The sequence below is a fragment of the Geotrypetes seraphini genome, chromosome 6 (genome assembly GCF_902459505.1).
Source record: "Geotrypetes seraphini chromosome 6, aGeoSer1.1, whole genome shotgun sequence".
Taxonomy (NCBI): Eukaryota; Metazoa; Chordata; class Amphibia; order Gymnophiona; family Dermophiidae; genus Geotrypetes; species Geotrypetes seraphini.
The window spans coordinates 145,674,131-145,696,579 of NC_047089.1; the positions used below are offsets into that span (position 1 = coordinate 145,674,131).

General features: G+C 43.3%; 1 protein-coding gene across 1 annotated transcript in view; it reads left to right on the forward strand.

The window, feature by feature from the left end:
* The window catches only part of CNOT11 (CCR4-NOT transcription complex subunit 11), a 127,861-nt gene extending 108,693 nt beyond the window's left edge, over positions 1-19,168 (forward strand). Inside the window, exon 7 of the mRNA XM_033949630.1 lies at positions 18,461-19,168. Coding sequence (XP_033805521.1) covers positions 18,461-18,658 — 198 coding nt within the window. The 3' untranslated portion in view covers positions 18,659-19,168. The remainder of the gene's footprint in view (positions 1-18,460) is intronic.
* The last annotated feature ends 3,281 nt before the right edge of the window (positions 19,169-22,449 follow it).

Sequence of the window (22,449 nt, forward strand, 5' to 3'; positions counted from 1 at the left end):
GTGATTACTATGTAACAACTGATTTAGGGTAAATGGCCATAAATAAACAGACACTCCATGAAAGCAGCTGCCAAAGCGTTATTTTTTCTTGCCTTTTTAGTAACTTCTGTCCATCTCACATTTCTTCTCTCTCCATGTTCACCATCTTCCTCCTGCAGCCTTATCTGTCCTGTGTAACAAACATTTCCCTTCTATATCCTGTTCCTTTCCTCCCTCCTGTTTTTACATCTACCCTCATATTCAGCATTTTCCTTCTGTGTGTGTCTTGTCCTGTCCTCTTCCTCCCTGTCCGCTCACTGATCAGCATTGGCCCTCTGTGTCTCTATACTTTCTTCTTCCATGCTCACCATCTCTTATGTCTCCCTGTCCCTCCTTCCCCCCAACCCCGGGATTAGTATATCTCACTGTTGCTTCCCACCCCTCAACTCTCACACGGGTCTCCAGCATCTTTCTCCTATCCAGCATGGAAGGAAGGAGCAGGCTCGGGGCATCCACAGTCCAGCAGCCTGTGCACAACTCTCGCGGGTCTCTAGCGTCTTTCTCCTATCCAGCATGGAAGGACGGAGTTAGCTCGGAGGATCCGCAGTCCAGCAGCCCGTGTGCTGTTCCACAGCATGCCTGCTGCCCTTGTAGTCCAGCCATCCCCTCTAAGCAGCGCGCTAGGTGAAATCCCGGGGTGGCCACATGCAACTTCCACCCGGATCTAACTAGGTCACTACCATTGCTCGCCAATTCCTTAGAGCATCAGCGTCAGTCATGCATGCGCAGGGGAGGCAGCAGACGAAGACTGGTTGGTGGGGGCCACCGGGAAGAGAAAGACCTGGTGCAAAGAGCCAAGATTCGTGGCAGGCGGACGAGGAGCTTGAGGTGGTAACGGCTCTGGTGGGCGGGCTGGTGGAGCTGGCTGCTGAGACAGGGGCTGTTCCAAACCGTGATTTGGGGCATTTGTAGTTCTACTGACCTCTGAGCAACGCTCAGCACTGTGGGAATGTGAAGGCTGCCAGTGGAAGCACTGGACCGCTGGGATTACAAAAGGGGGAGGGGGAGGGTTATTCGCTCCGTAAGACGCACCCTTATTTCCACCCACTTTTTTGGGAGAAAAGAGTGTGTCTTATGGAGCGAAAAATACGGTATATACAATGTGTATATGTATGTATGTGTGTGTATTTGGGGGGGGACTCTTTTCTTATTTTGTGTTCCAAGACAAAGTAGCTTCAGTAAATCAGTTCATTATCCCAGGACAAGCAGGCAGCTTATTCTCACATATGGGTGACGTCATCCATGGAGCCTGGATGCGGACAACCTTGCAAGCAGATTTGCTTGTAGAAACGTAGAAGTTTCGAGTCAGCCGCACCGCACATGCGTGAGTGCCCTCCCACCCAGTGCAGGGCGAGTCTCCTCAGTTTTCCGCGGAGCTGAGAAGTCCATCTTTGACACTCTGCATTTAACTTTGTTACTTCGTGCCTTCTCTCACCGCAGTTTGTGTTTCCTTTCTTCGCGAATCGCTGTATTAATTTCTTTTCAGTTTAAAAAAGACTTTATTTTTTTCTCCGTTCGACTGGCAGCGCAGGCTGCTCGGCCGCAGCCTGTGGGCTTCGACTTCGCTGCAGCTATCTTTCCTCCTATGTCCTGGCCAGCAACGGCCAGGAAGTATACTTCAAGAAGTATAGCCAGTGCCAGCGTGCGATTTCCTTCACGGACCCACACCGTTGGTGCCTCAAGTGCCTTGGGCCTGACCATAATCCGAAGTCGTAGGAGCGCTGTGCTACTCTTCAACTTCGAGCCCTGAAACATCATCGGATTTTAGTGAAGAAACTTTCTGAGATGGACTCTTAAGTCACACCCTCAACTTCGAGCGCGGCCTCGGTTCCACCTTTCACCGAGGTTCCTCCTTCCACGACTCCAACCTCGAGCCTCATCAGACCTTCCTCGTTTGAGATGTCTCTCACCTCGAGTAAACCTGCTGTATCTTCCCCTGAATCCTCAGGTTAGATAGTTCAGCAGAAAGTTCCGGCAGTGGTCCTCAAGCTTTCCAAGACTTCTAAGTCGAAGCACATTTCCACTGCCACCTTGGAGCCTATAGCCGCAGCAAGTGGTCCAGTTTCAGACGCGGATCCATCTTTGCCGGCTTCTGACCATGTTACATAAACAATTTGTTCAATTACTAACCAAATTTGGACCAATGCTGTCTTCTCTAATCCAGCCTTCTCTAATCCCGCAAGGTCGAGCCTCTCCCTATGCCTCAAGCTGAACCTTTACACTCTATGCAGGGAGAAGAGTCTTTGCGAGTGTCTGGTCTGGCATCTATGCAAGGAGTAGATTCTTTGTGAGTGCCTCAACAGGAATCCTCACATTCCATACAAGGAGCAGCGTCTTTGGGAGTGCTTCGAGATTCCTCCATCAAACCTCCTGAGTTTCGATCTCCAGCTTCTAGCCCTATCCATTCACCGGTAGCATTGCCTGCTTCCATCTCTAGGGCGAAGTCTCCTCGATCCTCGAGACCTGCTTCTATGCACCACTCTCGTCATCAATCAAGGCCTTCATCGAGGCACACCTCCAGGCATAGCTCTTCTTCCAAAGAACGTCCTTCTTCATCTAAGCCTCATTCCACACCTTCCAGCTCTTTTAGACCACCGACTCCTCAATCGAGGTCTCCGCTTCCAGACCTCAAGGACTCAGCGGCTTCTATTGCCTCGTCCAAGTCTCCATATTCTTTTGATGATCATTTCCCCGGTGAGGCTTCACCTCTGACCCAGGCCTCCTCGAGGTCATCGAGTCCCTCTCAAGGCAAGGCCTTTGTGGATCAGCTGTCTTTCTCTTCATTTCTTCGCCAGATGGCTGATGACCTGAAACTTCAATTAAATTCTGGTTCTAAATACTCTAAGGAGTATCTCGAGGTCATGCATCTTCTTCAACCTCCTGCAGAGTCACTTAAGCTTCCTCTTCACAAGCTTTTGTCTCACTTTCACACGCTGCCTGGAGACTCCTTATACCATTCCTGCTGTTCCAGGCAAATTGGACTCCAGGTATAGAACTCTACATTGCAAAGGATTTGAGAATTCACAGTTGTCTCACCAATCCCTACTAGTGGAGTCCTCCTTAAAAAGACCCCATCCTTCCAGAATTTATGCTACTGTTCCTCCTGGAAGGGAAGAGAAAACTATGGACAAGTTTGGACGTCGCATTTACCAAAATGCTATGAGGTCCTCCAAAGTCCTTAATTATAATTTTAATTTTGTTACTTATCTCAAGTTCCTCATTGATCTTCTTCCCAAATTTTTCAACCATTTGGATACACAAAAGCACTTCGAATTCCAATAAATCATCGTTACTCTGTCACAACTCAGATTACATCTTCTCCAGTCTTCTTATGATGCCTTTGAATTGTCAGCCAGAGCCACTGCTTTTTCTGTAGCAATGCGCTGCCTGGCCTGGCTTTGCATCATTGACATGGACCCTAATCTTCAGGACCACTTGGCTAACATTCCTTGTGCAGGCAATGACCTCTTTGATGAATCTATCGAGGCAGCCACTAAGAAATTGTCTGAACATGAAAAGTCTTTTGCTTCTATTGTCAGACCAAAGCCTAAGCCAGCTCCTGTGAAAGCTTCACGCCCTCTGCCAATTTTACAGAGGCGTTATACTCCAAGGCAGCTCCCTACCATCGAGCGCCTCCCAAGAAACAACAGCAACAGAAATCTCAGCCTTCTGCTGCACTTAAGGCTGCGTAGCCTTTTTGACTGTTTAAAACAGAGCATAACCTCCATCGTTCTGTCTCTGTCCTCTCTTCCCCCCCATAGGAGGTCGTCTCCATCTTTTTTATCACCGATGGGAGACCATTACATCCAACCTCTGGATGCTGTCAATCATCAGAGAAGGATACTCTTCATTTCACTCAGGTTCCACAGAGCTTCCTCCAAGAGAGTATCCTTCCAGTCCATCCCAGACCGCTCTTCTTCTTCAGGAAGCTCAAGCTCTGCTGCGTTTCAGTGCCATCGAGCCCGTTCCTTTGGAACAGCAGAACAGGGGTTTTTACTCCCATTACTTCCTTGTTCCGAAGAAGACGGGTGATCTGCGACCCATTCTGGATCTCAGGGCTCTCAACAAATTTTTAGTCAAAGAAAAATGTCAGATGTTATCCCTGGCGTCTCTATACCCCCTTCTAGATCAAAATGATTGGTTATGTTCTCTGGATCTCAAGGAGGCGTATACCCATATTCCCATTCATTTGGCCTCCCGTCAGTATTTCAGATTTCTGGTGGGGAATCTGCATTACCAATACAGAGTGCTACCCTTTGGCCTGGCTTCATCTCCCAGAGTGTTCACCAAGTGCCTGGTGGTGGTAACAGCAGCTCTAAGGAACCATGGTCTTCAGGTGTTTCCCTACCTAGATGACTGGCTCATCAAGGATTCCACATCTCAGGGGGTTATTGTAGCGACCCAACGGATTATGTGGTTCCTACAAAGCTTGGGTTTTGAAGTCAACTTTCCCAAATCCCAGCTTCTGCCTTCTTGGAATCTACAGTTCATCGGAGTTGTTGTGGACACTATCCAACTAAGAGCATTCCTTCCACAATAACATCTGGAGACTGTTCTTCAACTCTGTCATGCAGTGTCTTCCCGCAATTCAATCTCAGCGAGACACATGATGGTACTCCTAGGTCACATGGCCTCCACAGTACACATGACTCCTTTTGCCAGATTTCACCTCAGAATTCCTCAGTGGACCCTGGCATCTCAGTGGATGCAGGCTTGAGATCCACTCTCTCGACACATTACAGTTACTCCTTCGTTGAGACAGTCTCTCACCTGGTGGATGCTCTCTTCCAATATCTCCAGAGACTTGCTGTTTCAAATGCCCCCTCATCAGAAGGTCCTCAACCTATGCTTGGGGGGCTCATTTCGATGGTCTCCATACTCAGTACAGATCGCCAGTGTCACATCAATCTGTTGGAACTCGGAGTGATCTTCAATGCTCTCAAAGCTTTTCAACATCTTCTTCACGACCAGGTAGTCCTCATTCAGATGGACAACCAAGTTGCCATGTACTATGTCAACAAACAGGGGCGGACAGGCTCTCTCTCTCTTTGTCAGGAAGCTCTGAAGGTTTGGGACTGGCCAATCCTCCACAACACCTTCCTCAAAGCTGTTTACATCCAAGGGGCGAAAAACTGTTTGGCGGATAACTTGAGTCGTCTTCTGCAATCTCACAAATGGACACTCAATTCCTTGCCTCTTCATCACATTTTTTCACAGTGGGGAACGCCTCAGATAGATCTCTTTGCAGCTCCCCACAACCACAAACTGCCTCAATGCTGCTCCAGGATATATTCTCCTCATAGCCTCAAGGCAGATGCTTTTCTACTGGAGTGGACAAATCTTTTTCTCTATGCATTCCCTCCATTCCCTCTCATTCTCAAGACTCTTGTCAAGTTGAAGAACGATCATACCACCATGATTCTGATAGGTCCTCGGTGGCCGATACAACCTTGGTACTCTCTTCTACTTCAACTCAGCAGCAGGGAGCCATACCTTCTACCGGACTTTCCGTCTCTGCTTACAGAGTCAAGGATCTCTACTTCATCCCAGTCTACAGTATCTACACCTGACAGCTTGGTAACTCTTAACATAACTCCTCTTCAGTTTTCTTAACCTGTAAGAGACATTTTAGAGCACAGGTGTCAAAGTCGGTCCTCGAGGGCCAGAATCCAGTCGGGTTTTCAGGATTTCCCCAATGAATCTGCATGAGATCTATTTGCATGCACTGCTTTCAATGCATATTCATTGGGGAAATCCAGAAAACCCGACTGGATTCCGGCCCTCGAGGAGGGACATTGACACCCCTGTTTTAGAGGCTTCTAGAAAGTCTTCCACTAGACAATGCTACCACCAAAAATGGACTAGATTTTCTACATGGTGTATCTGTCAGGATAAGGAGCCTCAAGATTTATCCTTATCTTCTGTGCTAGATTATCTTTTGCACTTATTCACTTCTGGCCTGCAGTCTACATCAATCCAAGTTCATTCAGTGCAATTGCTGCTTTCCATCAGCCTATTGAAAGGAAACCCCTCTCTGCTCATCTGGTGGTTTCCAGATTCATGACAGGACTTTTCAATGTCAAACCTCCTCTCAAACCGCCTCCAGTGGTTTAGGATCTCAGTGTTGTTCTTGCTCAATTGATGAAGCCTCTATTTGAACCAATGTCTACTGTTCATATTAAGTATCTTACTTGGAAAGTGGTCTTTCTCATTGCCTTCACATCTGTTCAACGAGTCAGTGAGCTGCAAGCATTGGTAGCTGATCCACCTTTAACAGTTTTCCATCATGACAAGGTGGTCCTCTGTACTCATCCTAAATTCTTACCTAAAGTGGTTTCAGAATTTCATCTCAACCAATCTATTGTACTTCCAGTGTTTTTTCCAAGACCTCATTCTCATCCTGGAGAATCAGCTCTTCATACTCTGGACTGTAAGTGTGCTTTGGCCTTCTACTTGGAACGCACAAAACCACACAGAACTGCTCCTCAACTTTTTGTCTCCTTCGATCCAAACAAGTTGGGACAGCCAATCTCTTAAGCGTACCATCTCCAACTGGATGGCTGCTTGTATCTCTTTCTGCTATGCCCAGGCTGGATTACAACTACAGAGCCGATTCAAAGCCCACAAAGTCAGAGCAATGGCAGCTTCAGTGGCCTTCCTCAGATCCACACCTATTGAGGAAATTTGCAAAGCTACTACCTGGTCCTTGGTTCATACCTTCACTTCTCACTATTGTCTGGATGTTTTCTCCAGATGGGATGGATCCATTTTGGCCATAAAGTATTACAAAATGTATTCTCCTAAGTTGCCAACACTCCCACCATCCCATTCTGGTTAGCTTAGAGGTCACCCATATGTGAGAATAGGCTGCCTGCTTGTCCTGGGATAAAGCACAGTTACTTACCGTACCAGTTGTTATCCAGGGACAGCAAGAAGCTATTCTCACAACCCACCATCTTCCCCTGGTTGGCTTCTCTGCTAGCTGTCTGAACTGAGGAGACTCGCCCTGCACTGGGCGGGAGGGCACTCGCGTATGCGCAGTGCGGATGACTCAAAACTTCTACGTTTCTACAAGCAAGTCTGCTTGCGAGGCTGTCTGCATCCGGGCTCCGTGGATGATGTCACCCATAAGTGAGAATAGCTGCCTGCTGTCCCTGGAGAACAACTGTTATGGTAAGTAACTGTGCTTTAAAGTTCCTCTGCAAATCACTGGCAGAAGCCAACAGTCTGTATTCTCAAAGTAATGTTAGCTGTGTGATCACACTGCTTTGATAGCAAAGAGGCAATTGCTTCCTTGTTTCCCATATCATGTCATGAGTCTCTACCAATGTCTCACTCTCTCTCTCTGATGTACCTCTCCCCAGCCTTAATTCACTCTTTCTCATTATATCTTGCAACCTTCTATAGCCCCACCCCTATATAGGTAATACCTTGTCCTGCTTATTTAGTCATAGATGAATTGAGTGTCAATGACAGGGTTCACTTGCAGAATTGCAGGAAGCTGCGGAGGACACTATTTCTCCCACAAAGGTAGTGCCAAGTACGGGAGAAAATACAAAAGAATTAATTCAAATTAAGACTGAGGGTGTTTGAGAATGAATCTGTGTCACAATTTTAACTTTATAGTCTCACAAGAGTAAAGTACACTGCCATTGATATCTTATTCTTACAAATATTTCAGAAAACAACTGAAATCCTATCTTTTCTCTAAATATCTGGTCGACTAGTTGTTTTCTGATCTTTTCTTTGTTAATTATGTAACTTTTGTAAACCGCAGTGAACTGACTCATGGTTATGCGGTATAGAAGCATTATGTTATGTAATTTTATTGCACTAGATTGTTAAAAAGATTTAAAAAATAAATATGTTAAAAACTATAACATTTCAAATAAAACCGTACCGACTAGTGACTGTAATTTGACAAGTCAAATAAAGTTTGTAATTTTAACCAAATAATAGCATGAGTGACAATTTGAGCTTTAGTCAAATGTATTCATTTACCCCCTTTTTTACAAAACCATAGTGCGGTTTTTAGCACCAGCTACAATGGTAACATCTTCGACGTGACGCTCATAGAATTCCTATGAGCGTCAGAGCTGTTACTGCCACGGCTGGTGCTAAAAACCGTGCTAGGGTTTTGTAAAAAAGGAGGGGGTAGTTGAGGGAAATAATTAAGTGTTTGTCTCACAAGGAACTAGACCAGCTGACAGTCCAAAGCTGGAAATTATATAGCATGAGAATCTATTCACTGAAGTCCCAAAAATCTTTGTTATCCTGCTTTATTTATCTTTCAGCTTTCCTGATTATTATTTTTTTCATCTGTCTTGACTTTTCTTCTTCTTTCTTCACCCTAAACCTGGCTTAAATTAAAATAATAGGGGAGAAACTTCCTCCCTGGTTTTGTGAGCTCTATTAGAGTGCCTACTTGAATTAGAATACCTGAACTGGGTAAATCTGTCTAAGTAAATAAAATTTTCTCTCAGGATTCCCTGGCTGAATTACCTTACTGTACTGTAAACTTAAATCCCTGAACTTTCTGTGGGAGAGATTTTAAGTCTTCAGCTCAGAAACTCTTCAGCTGCTGCCCAGGAACCCTTGCAGCACACCCACATACTCACTTTACTTTCTGTGATAAATTTAAAAAAAAACAAAAAACAACAACCCACCAATAAGAAATTGGGGAAACTGCTTTTTCTTAAATTAAAAGCTCTTAAGTTTCTCAGAAAGTTTTAAACAAATTTTTTTCCACATAAAATGTGTTTGTTTTTTTTATTTTGCTGAAATTAGTCAGCAATTCAGGAGTTTAACTCGACCTTTTTCAGGGAAATAACTTTAAAATCAAGAGTCTCAGCTGTCTCTTTGAGGATTTTGTACCTTGAGTAGAAAATGGGAAAATTTTCAAAATAGAATTCTATTTTCTCACAAAATCCACTACAGTATGTACTGTATTTTTCGCTCCATAAGACGCACCCTAGATTTAGAGAAGGAAAACAAGAAGAAAACATTCTGAACCAATTTCTCCCTGCCAGGCTCTGCACCCAACCCCACACTCCTTGCCAAGCTCTGCACCCTGTTCCCCCCTCCCTGCCAGGCTCTATACCCTGCCCTCCCTCCCTCTGGTGGTCTAGTGGTAGGCCGGGACAGGGTACAGGGTAGGCAGGGACAGGGTGCAGGCAGGCCTGATGGCTGGCAGGCAGGTAGGGACAGGGCACAAGGCAGGCAGAGCCCCCATATCTTTTTTTAATTGCGGCATGACCCCCCCACCCTCCTCGGTATCTGGGGTTTTTTTGTTGTTGTTGTTTTTAATTAAAAATGGTTTCCCCCATACGGTTAACAGTATTTTCAGAATACAAAGATTTCAAAAATGAAAAACATTACGTAACACAGAAAATGTTAAAACCTTAAAAAAATATATTTTAAAAAACCACCCACAACCAATCCAATGCAGCAAACCATCCTTTTCATGGTGAGAATGTCAATATTTTGCGCTCAAGAACCCCATTAGATCACATCACTTTGCAAAAAAAACAAACCAAAAACCATCAGGCGCCCTTGCTAACATGATCAATATTTTAAAATCATTCTGCACTCCTTCCCTTTCACCTTCAAAATAAATGAACAAAACATTTGTCTGATTTCAATGCTAATTCCACCTGTCCCCATCCTATTTATAGTTTAGAGCAAATTAACAGTGTAGTCCTGAAAAATATTTCAATTCTTGCAATTAAAACAATAAGCATTTTACAAAGCTAAGGCAAAGAAAACTAACATTTAATCACTCATTCTTGCTCCAACACAGAGTGACTGTTGAAGGCCAACATGAATAATGCCCATTCTACTCTTTTGGTTTAGGGCAGGGGTCTCAAACTTGCGGCCCGGGGGCCACATGCGGCCCGCCAGATACTATTTTGCGGCCCGCGGTCTGTACTAGTGCTGCCCGCTCTTTGTAGCATCCTCCGGCTTCCCCCTGGCCTCCTGCTCTTACCTTCAAATAATTACCACAGCCTGCAGAGAGGATTGCTGGTGCTGTAGCGATCCTTGCAGGCTGCTGTTGTCCTCAGCAGCACGTTCCCTCTGCCGTGATCCGGCCCCTGACATCAGAAGATGGGCGGGACTGCAACACAGGGAACATGCTGTGGAGGCCGATGGCAGCCTGCAAGGAATGCTACAGCACCGTCGATCCTCTCTGCAGGCTGCAGTAATTAGCTGGAACTAAGACCAGGAGGCTAGGGGGGAAGCTGGAGGACGCTGCAAAGAAGGGGGGAACATGCAGGCCTTTGGGGGGGGGGAGGCTTATAAACTATAAAGAGTTTTACCTCGTGCAAAATTATCATTTCTTTAATAAGACATTAACTTTTTTTTCTGTGGCCCACCAATATCTACAAATCCAAAATGTGGCCCTGCAAAGGGTTTGAGTTTAAGACCATTGGTTTAGGGGATAGAGTAGAATGGGCCCATGCATTATTCATGATGGCCCGTACCTGGTTTTATTCGTGGCATGCCCTCCCCCCGGTACCTGGTTTTAAGCGTTGCAGCGCCCCCCCCCCCCCCCCCGTACCTGGTTTTAATCACAGCAGGGCACACCCCCCCCTGCCTGGTTTTAATTGTGGCAGGGCACCCCTCCCACCCGTACTTGGTTTTAATCGCGACAGGGCACCCCCCGTACCTGGTTTTAATCGTGGCAGGGCCCCCCCTTACCTGGTTTAATCACTGCAGAGTCCCCCCCCGTACCTGGTTTTAATTTCAGCAGGGCCCCCCTTCCCCGTACTTGTTTTAATTACGTCAGGCCCCCCCCCCCCCCCCCAGTACCATGGTAGTAATCTTGGTGGTTCTGTGATCAAGGGTTCACATGAGTGCTCTAGTGGGCTCTGCTGTCCCAGTGGTCTCCCAAATTCCAGAAGATTGTGGTTCAGTTTTCCCTTTTGTATTTCATCTGGGTTGGTTGGACATGCCATCTCTCACTTCCTGAAAGATGTTCTCCCAGATTTCTGGACTGGGTGGTGTTGACTACTTTTGCAAGCCTGGTTGGGGAGGGGGGGGGGATTGTCCATTACCTGTTTCAGATTGCACGGGAATGATCTAGAAATGTCATGGACTATCAGTCATTTGGCACTACAGCACTTCCTCCTGTTGCTACAAGGAAAGGCAGTTCAGATGATGCCCAACAATATGCTTGCAGTAGTGTCATCAAGCAGGGAGGAACCTGGAGTGCTGCAGCTGCACCAGAGATGAGCTGGGTGGAACACAGTCTTGCAGTGGTTTTAGAGTTGCACATTATAGGAACAGAGATTTTTTTTTTAGGTCAAGTAAGACAGAACTTATCAAGTTGCATGGCAAAACAGTTTCTGCTCCCTTTTGAACTCCTTGTGAAGTTTCTCAGAGATTCCTTCTTGTACCTATGATGTTTAATATCTATATGGCCCCATTGGCGTCTCTAATACACTCTCTGGGATTAACACCATACTGATGATGATCAGAATCTAGTGCCCTTAGAATTAATAGATGCCACATTACTGGCGGCGGTCAAAGATAAATTGCTCCAGGTGGAGGGTTGGTTTAAGAAAAATAAACTGGTACTTAATATTCAAAAGACACACTTTCAAGTGTGCTGAAGAGGGCCAACAATTTCCTATATCACCTGTTCCCAATTTCAACTTTGGGAATGTCACTCTTCAGGTCTGCTATACTCTTAAGGTTTTGGAGGTAATATTAGATTTCTTCCCATTCCTTTAAACATTGTGTTATCTATTATCAGGATTTGGGTTTTTTTTTTTACCTGCTATGAATCAGATCAGTTTTACATCTTTTTGGCTGACCATTTATCATCATGTGTATTAATTATTGTAATGCGCCCCTGAGGTCAATTAATACAAAATATTGCTCTTAAATTACTCTTTAATGCCAAAATATTTGATCACATGGCCACTATGTTGCAAATGGAACATTACGTCCAGTAGAACATAGCATTGTGTATAAGCCTTTGCTGTTGACTTAAGATTTTACATTCGGTTTTCCTTTCTTGTTTCTTTTACCCTGTGCTCCAACAGGAGCCTTGCACTCTGATCACCAATATCTTCTAACCATTCTTTCAATCTGGGATAAACCTCTAGAAACTTTTCACAAATCAATGTACAGTGTAGTTGGATCCATACCATGAAACGCTTTCCTTTAGCATTATGAATGGAGGGCTCTCTTTCTACATTTAAAGTTACATTACATTACAGATTTCTATTCCGCCATTGCCTTGCAGTTCAAGGCGGATTACAAAAGAATTACAAAAACATATTACAAGAAGAAGATATCTGGTAATTTCTAGTGGAGATAAAGAGTAGATGAGGTTGCTTTGGGGAATTGGGAAGTGGTATTGGGAAGTGGGAAGGAGCTAGTGGGAAGGAAGTAATGTTGAAGACCCATTTATTTTGCTTCGCTTTTAATACATGATTTAGTAGACCTATAGATGAGTTGCTCCTGGCTCTTGAGGTTCGGTGGAACACAACAAATTTACTGTTCTTTCCTATTAGAATCTATCATTGATGATTTTTATTGATTATAACCTACTTTGATGGCTTAACCCTAGGCAGTTTATCAAATAAATATAACCATCATCCACAGAGCCCAGTATGGATGTTGCCCAGCATTCTTATTTTTTTTTTGTTTTAAGTCTTTGGCATCCCTAACTGTGTATGCACGTGTGCCTTCCTGCACAACCAACATGTATGGAACCTTCAGGTTTATTACCTCTGTGGAGCTTTTCAAACGTGTTTTGCTTCATGTCTGACATATGGCTTGCCTATAAACTTTTTGTTCCTACCCTTCCTGCACTTAGGGCTCCTTTTACTAAGGTGCGCTAGCGGTTTTAGCACGTGGTTAGCGCACGCTATAATTCTGCACGCCCTAAACGCTAACGCCTCCATAGAGCTTGCATTAATATTTTTCATTTAGCACGTAGTTAGTGAGCGCTAAAAACGCTAACACACCTTAGTAATAGGAGCCCTAAGTAGTGCATAATCTATTTTAGTTTTATTTTCCCTGCTCCCTTATCTGTTTGTTGGCTAATTTAGTTTCCTTGTTCTACTGCTCACAGCTGTCTTAGGCTTGAACTTGTTGCAGATCTTAAAAAAAAAAAAAACCTCACACATTTTTGACACTGTTATTTTTATGTGAGTCTTGATTTCTCAAGTTTCTCTTTTCTGGAGAGGTCCCAAAAACCTTCCACTGTGTGTTTAAGAAGTGCTTGAAGTGTGGTCCCAATCTTACTGTAAACTCAGTAAGATAAAATGCAGAAAAGAACACAGAGTTAGGCCCAGCGTGAGAAATTTTTTGTTGTGCAGAAGTTCCGTACATCAATGTCAGCATCAGAGGCATTGTCCCCAATGGCTTCAGGAACTGACAAGCACCTGCCTCAAAGAAATCTCCCTGCAGCTAGGATCCCACCTCTGATTCCAAAAATTAAACTATCTTTCCCCTCATTAAAAGGCGTTATCTATGCTGGAAAATTAGGGAAATCTCTTTTCTTCAAAATCACTGAGCTTTGGAATAACCTTCCTGCCCTGCTGCGGAATCTGGGCTCTGTCCAATTATTCCGAAAGCATCTGAAAACTTGGCTATTCTCAAAAATGTAATCTTACTACCCTCTTTATAATCACTAATTCTTACTATGTTTTTCCTTCCTTATATTAAAGTTCCTGTAAACCGTGCCGAGCTCTATCTTTATAGAGAGGATGCGGTATATAAGCCTAAGGTTTAGTTTAGTTTAATTCATCTCCTACTTTGCAGACTTTTCCTGCACTGACTTTAGCCCCACCACTACCAATGCCTACCCTCAAGGAGCAATTATGTATTATATTACAGGAGGATCTGGGTTCATCCTAGCTTGATGCATCAAGGGTGTTGGTATCAACTATAGTGCTGCTCCAGCCCAACCTGAAGACCCCTCCCCTGTCTGATGGGTTGTTCGTCAACACAGTTGCCTCATCAGGCATCAGATCTGGCAACAACTGGTGCGGTGCTCCTTTCCAGCCCATTGGGGGAAGAAGCAACCCTGGATGCCAGGAAAGGACCCATTCCTCGGTGCTCTTGTCCAGAGCCTAGCCATGTGTCCAGTGTCCAAGTGTTTTCCCTTACTATATTGTTCATTCCTTCCCTTTCCCCAACCTTTTTTGTTCTGTTGTAACCTACCGACTTCCTCCTTTCCTGATATTTCTTTGTTAGTTCGACTGTTTAACTGTATTTTATGTTTTTGTTTTATTTTTTCCCCACCCTATTTAATTTTTTATATTTACTCATTTTTAACTTTAATTGTAAATCGCTTAGATTTACCTCTGGTTTTATATTTGCGGTATATTAAATAAATTGAATTCATAGAACCTTAAACAGGTTATTCGAGTGTTTGCTGAGATTCCATTTAAGGCTCTGTTCTCGACCTCCGTTAAAGACTTCACTGTCAAGAAAGTCTTTCTGATTGCCATCACCTCAGCTTGAAGAGTTTCCAAGCTACAGGCTTTATCTTGTCAAGACCCATGACTCTCCATTGTTTAGGATTCAGTTTCTCTTAACATAGTCCCTTGCTTTCTCTTTAAGGTGGTTTTTCCATTCCATGAAAGTTTTGTTTGCCCTCCTTTGTGGATGAGGGCCCTGAGATGAATGATTTTTACCTCTCAAATAACCTCCTTTTTCAAGACCCTAGAAGGGGTCAGGCAGCCTCTAAGGCCTCCTTTGCGAGACAGATCTAAGCAACTATTTGCAAGAATCATCCAATTCCTCAGGGCCTGAAGGTCTACTCCACACGGGTTCAGGCCTCTTCCAGGACAGAGGCCCAGGTGGTGGCTCCTGAAACACAGAAACATGATAGCAGATAAAGGTCATATGGCCCATAAAGTCTGCCCATCTGCAGTAACCATTATCTCTTCCTCTTTCTAAGAGAGCCCACGCCGCCTTGAATTCAGAAAGTCTCTGTCTCCATCACTTCTTCCGGGAAACTGTTCCACACATCTACCACCTTTCAGTAAAAAAGTATTTCCTTAGATTACTCCTGAGTCTATCACCTATTAACTTCATCCTGTGCCCTCTCATTCCAGAGCTTCCTTTCAATTGAAAGAGACTTGACTCATGCACATTTACGCCATGTAGGTATTTAAACGTCTCTATCATATCTCCCCTCTCCCACCTTTCCTCTAAAGTATACATATTTAGATCTTTAAGTCTGTCCCCATACGCCTTGTGATGAAGACCATGCACCATTTAGTAGCCGCCTTCTGGACCGACTCCATCCTTTTTATATCTTTTTGAAGGTGCAGTCTCCAGAATGGTACACAATATTTTAAATGAGATCTCACTAGAGTCTTATACAGGGGCATCAATACCTCCTTTTCCCCACTGGCCATACCTCTTCCTATGCACCCTAGCATCCTTCTAATTTTCGCTGTCACCTTTTCAACCTATTTGGCCATCTTAAGATCATCACATGCAATCACACCCAAGTCCCGCTCTGCCATCGTGCACAAAAGTTCTTCACCCCCTAAACTTTGGGTTTTTGCAGCCCAAATTCATGACCTTGCATTTCTTGGCATTAAATTTTAGCTGCCAAATTACAGACCATTCTTCAAGCTTCGCTAGGTCTTTCTTCATGTTATTCACATCATCTGGGGTGTCTACTCTATTGCAGATTTTGGTATCGTCCGCAAAGAGGCAAATCTTACCTGACAGCCCTTCAGCAATATCGCTTATAAAAATGTTAAAAAGAACAGGCCCAAGAACAGAACCTTGAGGCACACCACTGGTAACATCCTTTTCCTCAAAGTGATCTCCCTTGATCACTACCTTCTGTCGTCTTCCACTTAACCAGTTCCTGACCCAGCCCATCACTTTGGGTCCCATCCCAAGAGCACATAGTTTATTTATTAGACATCTGTGTGGAACATTGTCAAAGGTTTTGCTAAAATCTAAATATACCACATCTAGCACACTCCCTTTAACCAATTATCTGGTCACCCAGTCAAAGAAATTGATCAGATTTGTCTGACAAGACCTATCTCTAGTGAATCCATGTTGCCTCCAGTTCTGTAATCCACCGGATTCCAGAAGCTTCACCATTCTCTGTTTTAAAAGCGTTTCCATTTTCTTACCACAGAAGTCAGACTTACTGGCATGTAATTCCCTACTTCTTCCTTACTTCCACTTTTGCGTAGAGGGACCACATCTGCTCTTCTCCAGTCCTCCGGTGGTACTCCTGACTCTAGAGAAGCATTGAAGATGTCAGTCAACGGAGCCACCAGAACTTCCTTAAGTTCCTTCAGCACCCTTGATTGTACACCATCTGGCCCCATTGCTTTGTCTACCTTTAATTTAGCTAGTTCCTCGCGAACACAACCCTCTGAAAATCGATCAGGGTCTACCACTCCCACTATCCATATTCACATTTGTCTTTTGTGGTCCCACTTCCGGATCTTCAGCCGTGAACAAAGAACAGAAATATTTGTTAAGCAATTCAACCTTTTCTTTATCAGCTTCTACATATTCCTCCACTCCTTCACTTTTGAATCTCACAATGCCACTTTTTGTACTTCTTCCTATCACTGATATATCTAAAAATGTCTTGTCTCCCCTTTTTACAGTTTCAGCTATTTTTTTCTTACATTTGTATCTTTGCTTTCCTGACTAATCGACCAGCCTCTTAACTTTTCCAGATATTTTTGCCTGTCTTCCTCTTTCTGTGATCTTTTGTAGTTTATGAAAGCTAATCTTTTATTCCTTACCTTCTCAGCTACTACTTTTGAGAACCAAAGCGGCCTTCTTTTCCTCTTACTTTTACTTTCTTGCCTCACAAAAAGATTTGTCACCCTTACAATAACTCCTTTTAGTTTTGTCTACTGTATTTCTACTCCTTCCAGACGTTCCCATCCAGACAACAATTCCTTGACATAATCCCCATCCGAACAAAGTTAGCTTTTTTCAAAATCTAGAACCTTTACTTTTGAATGAACCCTCTCTATACCCGTCTTAATATTAAACTGTACCATGCACTGATCACTGGATGTCAGATGATCACCCATGGTAACATCAGAAGCACTTTCCCCGTTTAAAAGCACTAAGTTCAGAATGACCCTATCGAACGTGGGTTCCATTATCAACTGCTGGAACAGTTCTCCTTATAGAGAATCCAGGATCTCCCTACTTCTAGAAGACCCTACAATAGGAATACCCCAATCAACATCTGGCATGTTAAAATCACCTATTAGTAAACTTTGGTTTGTGAGCATAATTCATTCCAGAAGTATGCTTATAAACCAAAGTGCTCGTAAATCAAAGCGAGTTTCCCCATACAAAGTAAGGGAAACTCGCTTGATTTGTTCCACATCCCCAAAAGACCCCCACTGGTGTGCTTCCACTCCACCCCTGCAAACCAGCATCATCCCCCCACCCAAACCCTTACCGCGATGGGGCACCAGCACGCAGCACCAACCCACAGGACATGCCGGTGCCCAAAGAGCTTGCCGCTGCATCTGCTGGGCCGCTTGCCGCTGCATCTGCTGAGTATCTACGCATGCTCAAGGCCTTCTGGCTCCCATTCTCTCCGAGATTCTGCAGTGGTTGATTCGGAGTAATGTGTTATAAAAAGGGACCTTTAGCTACTTGGGCAGATCTTTTGAGGGAGTATCACCAGATAATACCGGAAAGGTCACTGGTAAAGCTCAGCACTTTTTCCTCTGCCTGTATCAGCTGGTAGAAGGTGATAACACCCACTTGTGCAGAGCAGTGTGACTGATTAAAGGAAAGAAAATTATCAGGTAAGACATAATTTCTCCTTTGGCATTACAGGTTACAGATGTCTGACTTAAATATGACTCGTACTTAAAAACGTGGTTGCAGCTTCATTTGATTTCACTGAGCAATATTTCCAGTGGCATAGACTCCTACACTTCTCCTGTAGCAGATTCAGGAATGATTCATGACCACATTAAGAACAGAGTGTGGTTGTGTATGCTATACCTTAGAGGGAACCCTGGGACAGTTGGCCCTTTTGTCAGCTGGGAGCAGAATTAAGCAGCAAGAATCTTAAAATCTACAAGTTCTGAGTTACATACAAATCTGACTTAAGAACAGCTTTAAAAATGTAACTCGTTCTTAACCCGGGAACTGCCTGTACTTACATATTCAGGCTAGCATACATTGAATTTGTTTGGAATTAATATAAATTAATACATAATGTCAAAATTATTAGCAAGAGATTACATACTTTATTTTGTTCTTTAAGTTATTGGTTGCAAATATATTTACATGCTTAGTATTGAGAAATTGTATTGCAAGCAATTGAGTATTGAGAAATTGTATTGAAAGCAATTGATCTCTGCTGTTGTCTTTTAGAGCTTGTTGATTTTAATACTTAACACCAAAATTTTTTTGTGTTTTTTTTTTTTTTCAGAATCGCCTGGTGCGCCTTGTTTGTGTCTTCCTTCAGTCTTTGATCAGAAATAAAATTATTAATGTTCAGGACTTATTTATAGAGGTACAAGCATTTTGTATTGAGTTCAGCCGGATACGAGAAGCAGCCGGTCTCTTTCGATTGCTGAAGACACTGGATACAGGGGAAAGCCCAGCAGAGGCAAAGCCTATAAAATAAAATTTTGGGATTTCCTCAGAACTTTCTGCAAAAAACTGAACAGTCTCCTGGATGGTGTTTTTTGTATATCTTTTATTTGTTTTGTACATTTTTTTGTATATATTTTAAAACATTTGAAGCATCATTGTAGATTGCTTGGTTCAATCCAGTATAAAAGTATTTTATCTACTTGTTAAAGCAATAAATGTTGCTTTTGGAATAACAAGTGAAGTCAAAGTGGTGGTAAAGTTCATTAATGCTACTGATAGAATTTGAAAACTTTTTTGTGTAATTTGCTGTCTTAAATTTTTTCTCTCATTCATGCTGTTACACTAACAAAGCAAATTTACTAGAATGTTTCATGACCTTAAGGAATCAAAAGCAAATTAAAGACCCATTTGGGCCTTGATGTATTTGTCATGGAAGAATCGCTACTGTGGCTTTGTAAAAGGGGCCCTAAATGTTTTCAGGACAAGTTTCTTAGTGGCAATTGGATGACTATTGCTATGAGCCTGATCTTAAAAAATATTTTATAATGCAAAATTTAGAAAAATATATTGAACTTTATTTTTATTCAATATTTTGAAATTTCTAATGATTTATATCTTATTAACTATATACAAAGGGCTCTTCTGTTGCAGACTTACATATCAATGAGTTATATTATTGCTTTACAATGGAAAGAAAGGAATTGCTCTAAAAATACTGTGGATTTGCTTAGGAAAAAGCAAAGGTCAAAACATATGTCTACTTTGTCCTCTATTGATTTAAGTAAGACTACAGTCTAGGAAACAATTTTTTCATCAAAAGATAGGTTTATGAATGTCATGTCCTGTCATTTTCCTGGGTTTACAGGTGAGTTGTGTGATCTGTTGTTCTTTAGAACCTGAGTTTTACAATTGTCTTACTAGAAGAATCTCTCTTGCACACCTGCTTATATAATCCTTGTGTTTCTTTTGATTGTTTTGTTCCAAATTTAAGTTGCATTTATGTAGCAAATCATATGTAGATATTTTTCTTTCAGATTTTGGCATGTATTTTGATGCTTCCCTCCCCTAAGCTACTTGTTTCAAACTGCTTGAACAATATTTGCTTGGTTCATAGGGTTTTATTTTAACTTACTTTATCTTTTTTTCTTAGTCATCTTTGGTTATTTTCATGACAGATTAAAGCATGTTACTGTAGTTACTAGATCTCAAATTGTTGGTGACCTCTGCTACTTCTGATTTCTATAGCACAGTTAGAACTATAAAACTTGAAGCAAGTGGAACAGAGCTGACTAGAATGCCAACTAAGGATAGTTACGTGTAACTGTTAGTGGCAATTGGCACCAGTTTTAGTAAATCTTAGCCATTTAGCAGCTAATTAAGCTGCACGCATAACTGTCACTATTCTATAACATATGCATGCAACTTTGCTCAATGGGTACAAAATTGCACACGGCCATCTATACAAATGAGGGGATAGTAGCCAGTAGAAAGTCATTAAGGAGGTATTTAGTCTGTAGAATTTACAACTGAGAAAATTAAATACGCATCTGATTTGCTAAGAGCCATCCCAGCAAGGATAGGGGTGTGGCAGGAGGAGTATAGTTGCAGGCAAGCAAAACATAAGGAGCATGTCTAATGGAGTAATTTTCAAACCCTTTGTAGAGGTCTTCTGATTTCAACGATAAGCTATAGTGCCAAAACGGGTCTGAAATTCAAATTTGGCCTTGTTTCGGTTTAGGTCTAAAATGTCAGCGCATTTTCAGCTGAAACCAAAACTCCCCCAAGCAAAAATGGCTCCAGTGCCTACCTTCCTAACCCTGGTGTTCTCATCACTCCAGCCCATGCCAACTTTGCAATCAAAATGGCTTCCATCTGAAGCTGGAATGTGTAGGACGACTTGGATCACTTCTGTTCATGTTTGCTCCAGTCTCAAAATGGCTGTGGAGCTAACATGAGCAGGAACAACTTGGAATTTGAAGTCCAGGGGAAGAGGGGCCTATAAGTAGGGTCTGTTCTTGTCTGAGGGTTGAAACAAGGCTGGCAAGGGGTCTTTTTTTTCAGGGGGCACAGTACGAAGCTTGCATTTGCTCGGGGGAGGGGGGAGGCAGTACTGTTATTGGCTTTGGCTTCTTAAGAAATTATGTGGTGAAATTTGGCAAAAAAAATCAATTTCATTTGCCTTCTATTCCTCTGCATATGTATAAATGTATCTGTGTTGGGTCTGTGTGTTTGTGACCATGAAAGGAACAGGGTTGTGCAGTTCAAAAGGAGATGTCTTTTAATCAGTTTCAATCTATCAATTATTCTATATACCAACTGATGGAGCTTATCTTCCAACTATTCTGTAACCTCAGTCCAATCTGACCCATTTTCAAATTTGATATGATTTTATTCCTAACGGAATTCTGCATAAAAAAAATTCAAAATGCTGCCCATAAATTTTAAAAATTCTGTGCACAAAATTAGCAAATTCTGCAAGTTTATTTGTTAAAATGTAAGCAATATTTTTGCTAATTATCCACATTCCATTTAAAATAAAATGTTTTTCTTCTGCCTTTGTTGTCTAGACGCTTTATTTTTCCATCTTGTTGGTTCCAGTGGTTCCACTTTCTTTTTTTTCTGTTTTCCAGTCATCTGCAAATTCTCTTTCAAGTGGCTGCTATATCAATTTGTCTTTTCTACTGTCTTCTGTCTATTTCCTCACTACATCTGCCTCAGATATATTGATCATTCCTTTTTGGCTCTTTTCTGCCTCTTTCTTTTCCTTTTTCACTTTTCAGCTACCTATCAAATATTCATCTTCTCTCCCATTCCTCATCTCATTCCATCCTCAGCCCTCCATTCACTTTCGTCTTCAGTGTACCTCCATTACCATATTTCTACCCTCTGTTATATCTATCCTCTCATTTTCCTTGCCACATTCTCCTCCCCCACAGGGTTCTACCATTCTCAACGCCTTTCTTCCTCCACCCAGGAGGCAGGAAAAGAGAAGGAGAGAAAAGCAGAGCAGAGAACAGGAGAGGGAAGAAAGAGCAACAGAAGGCAGGAAAGAGTAAGGAGCATCGGCGAGAGGTAGCTCCGCCCACCCCCGACATCATCCACGGGAGCTCCTCCTTAAAAGGGGAGGGGCCAACGGAGCTCAGTTAAACAGGCTTGGGCAGGCAAGCAGGAGGCAGGAAAAGAGAAGGAGAGAAAAGCAGGAGAGGGAAAAAGGAACAACAGAAGGCAGGAGAGAGCAAGGGGCATCGGTGAGAGGTAGCTCTGCCCACCCCTGACATCATCCACTGGAGCTCCTTCTTAAAAGTGGAGGGGCCAACAGAGCTCAGTTAAACAGGCTTGGGCAGGCAAGCAGGAGGCAGGAAAAGAGAAGGAGAGAAAAGCAGAGCAGAGAACAGGAGAGGGAAGAAGGAGCAACAGAAGGCAGGAGAGAGCAAGGGGCATCGGCGAGAGGTAGCTCTGCCCACCCCAGACATCATCCACCAGAGTTCCTTAAAAGGGGAAGGGCCAACAGCGCTTAGCCGTTCAGCGTGCGTTAAAGGCGCTTGCCTTAGCGAGAGCGCCTTTGCAGAAGGGCCTTGAGAAGGGACGAGCCACCACTAAAGGAGAGCAGAAGGAGACCACAGCAGGCGCAGAGGACACACAACCAGGCAGACACAGCAGGCGCGGAGGACACACAGCCAGGCAGACAGAGGACACACAACCAGACGGACACAGCAGGCGCAGAGGACACACAGCCAGGCAGACACAGAGGACACAGCAGGCGCAGAGGACACCCAACCAGATGGACACAGCGGGCGCAGAGGACACACAACCAGACGGACA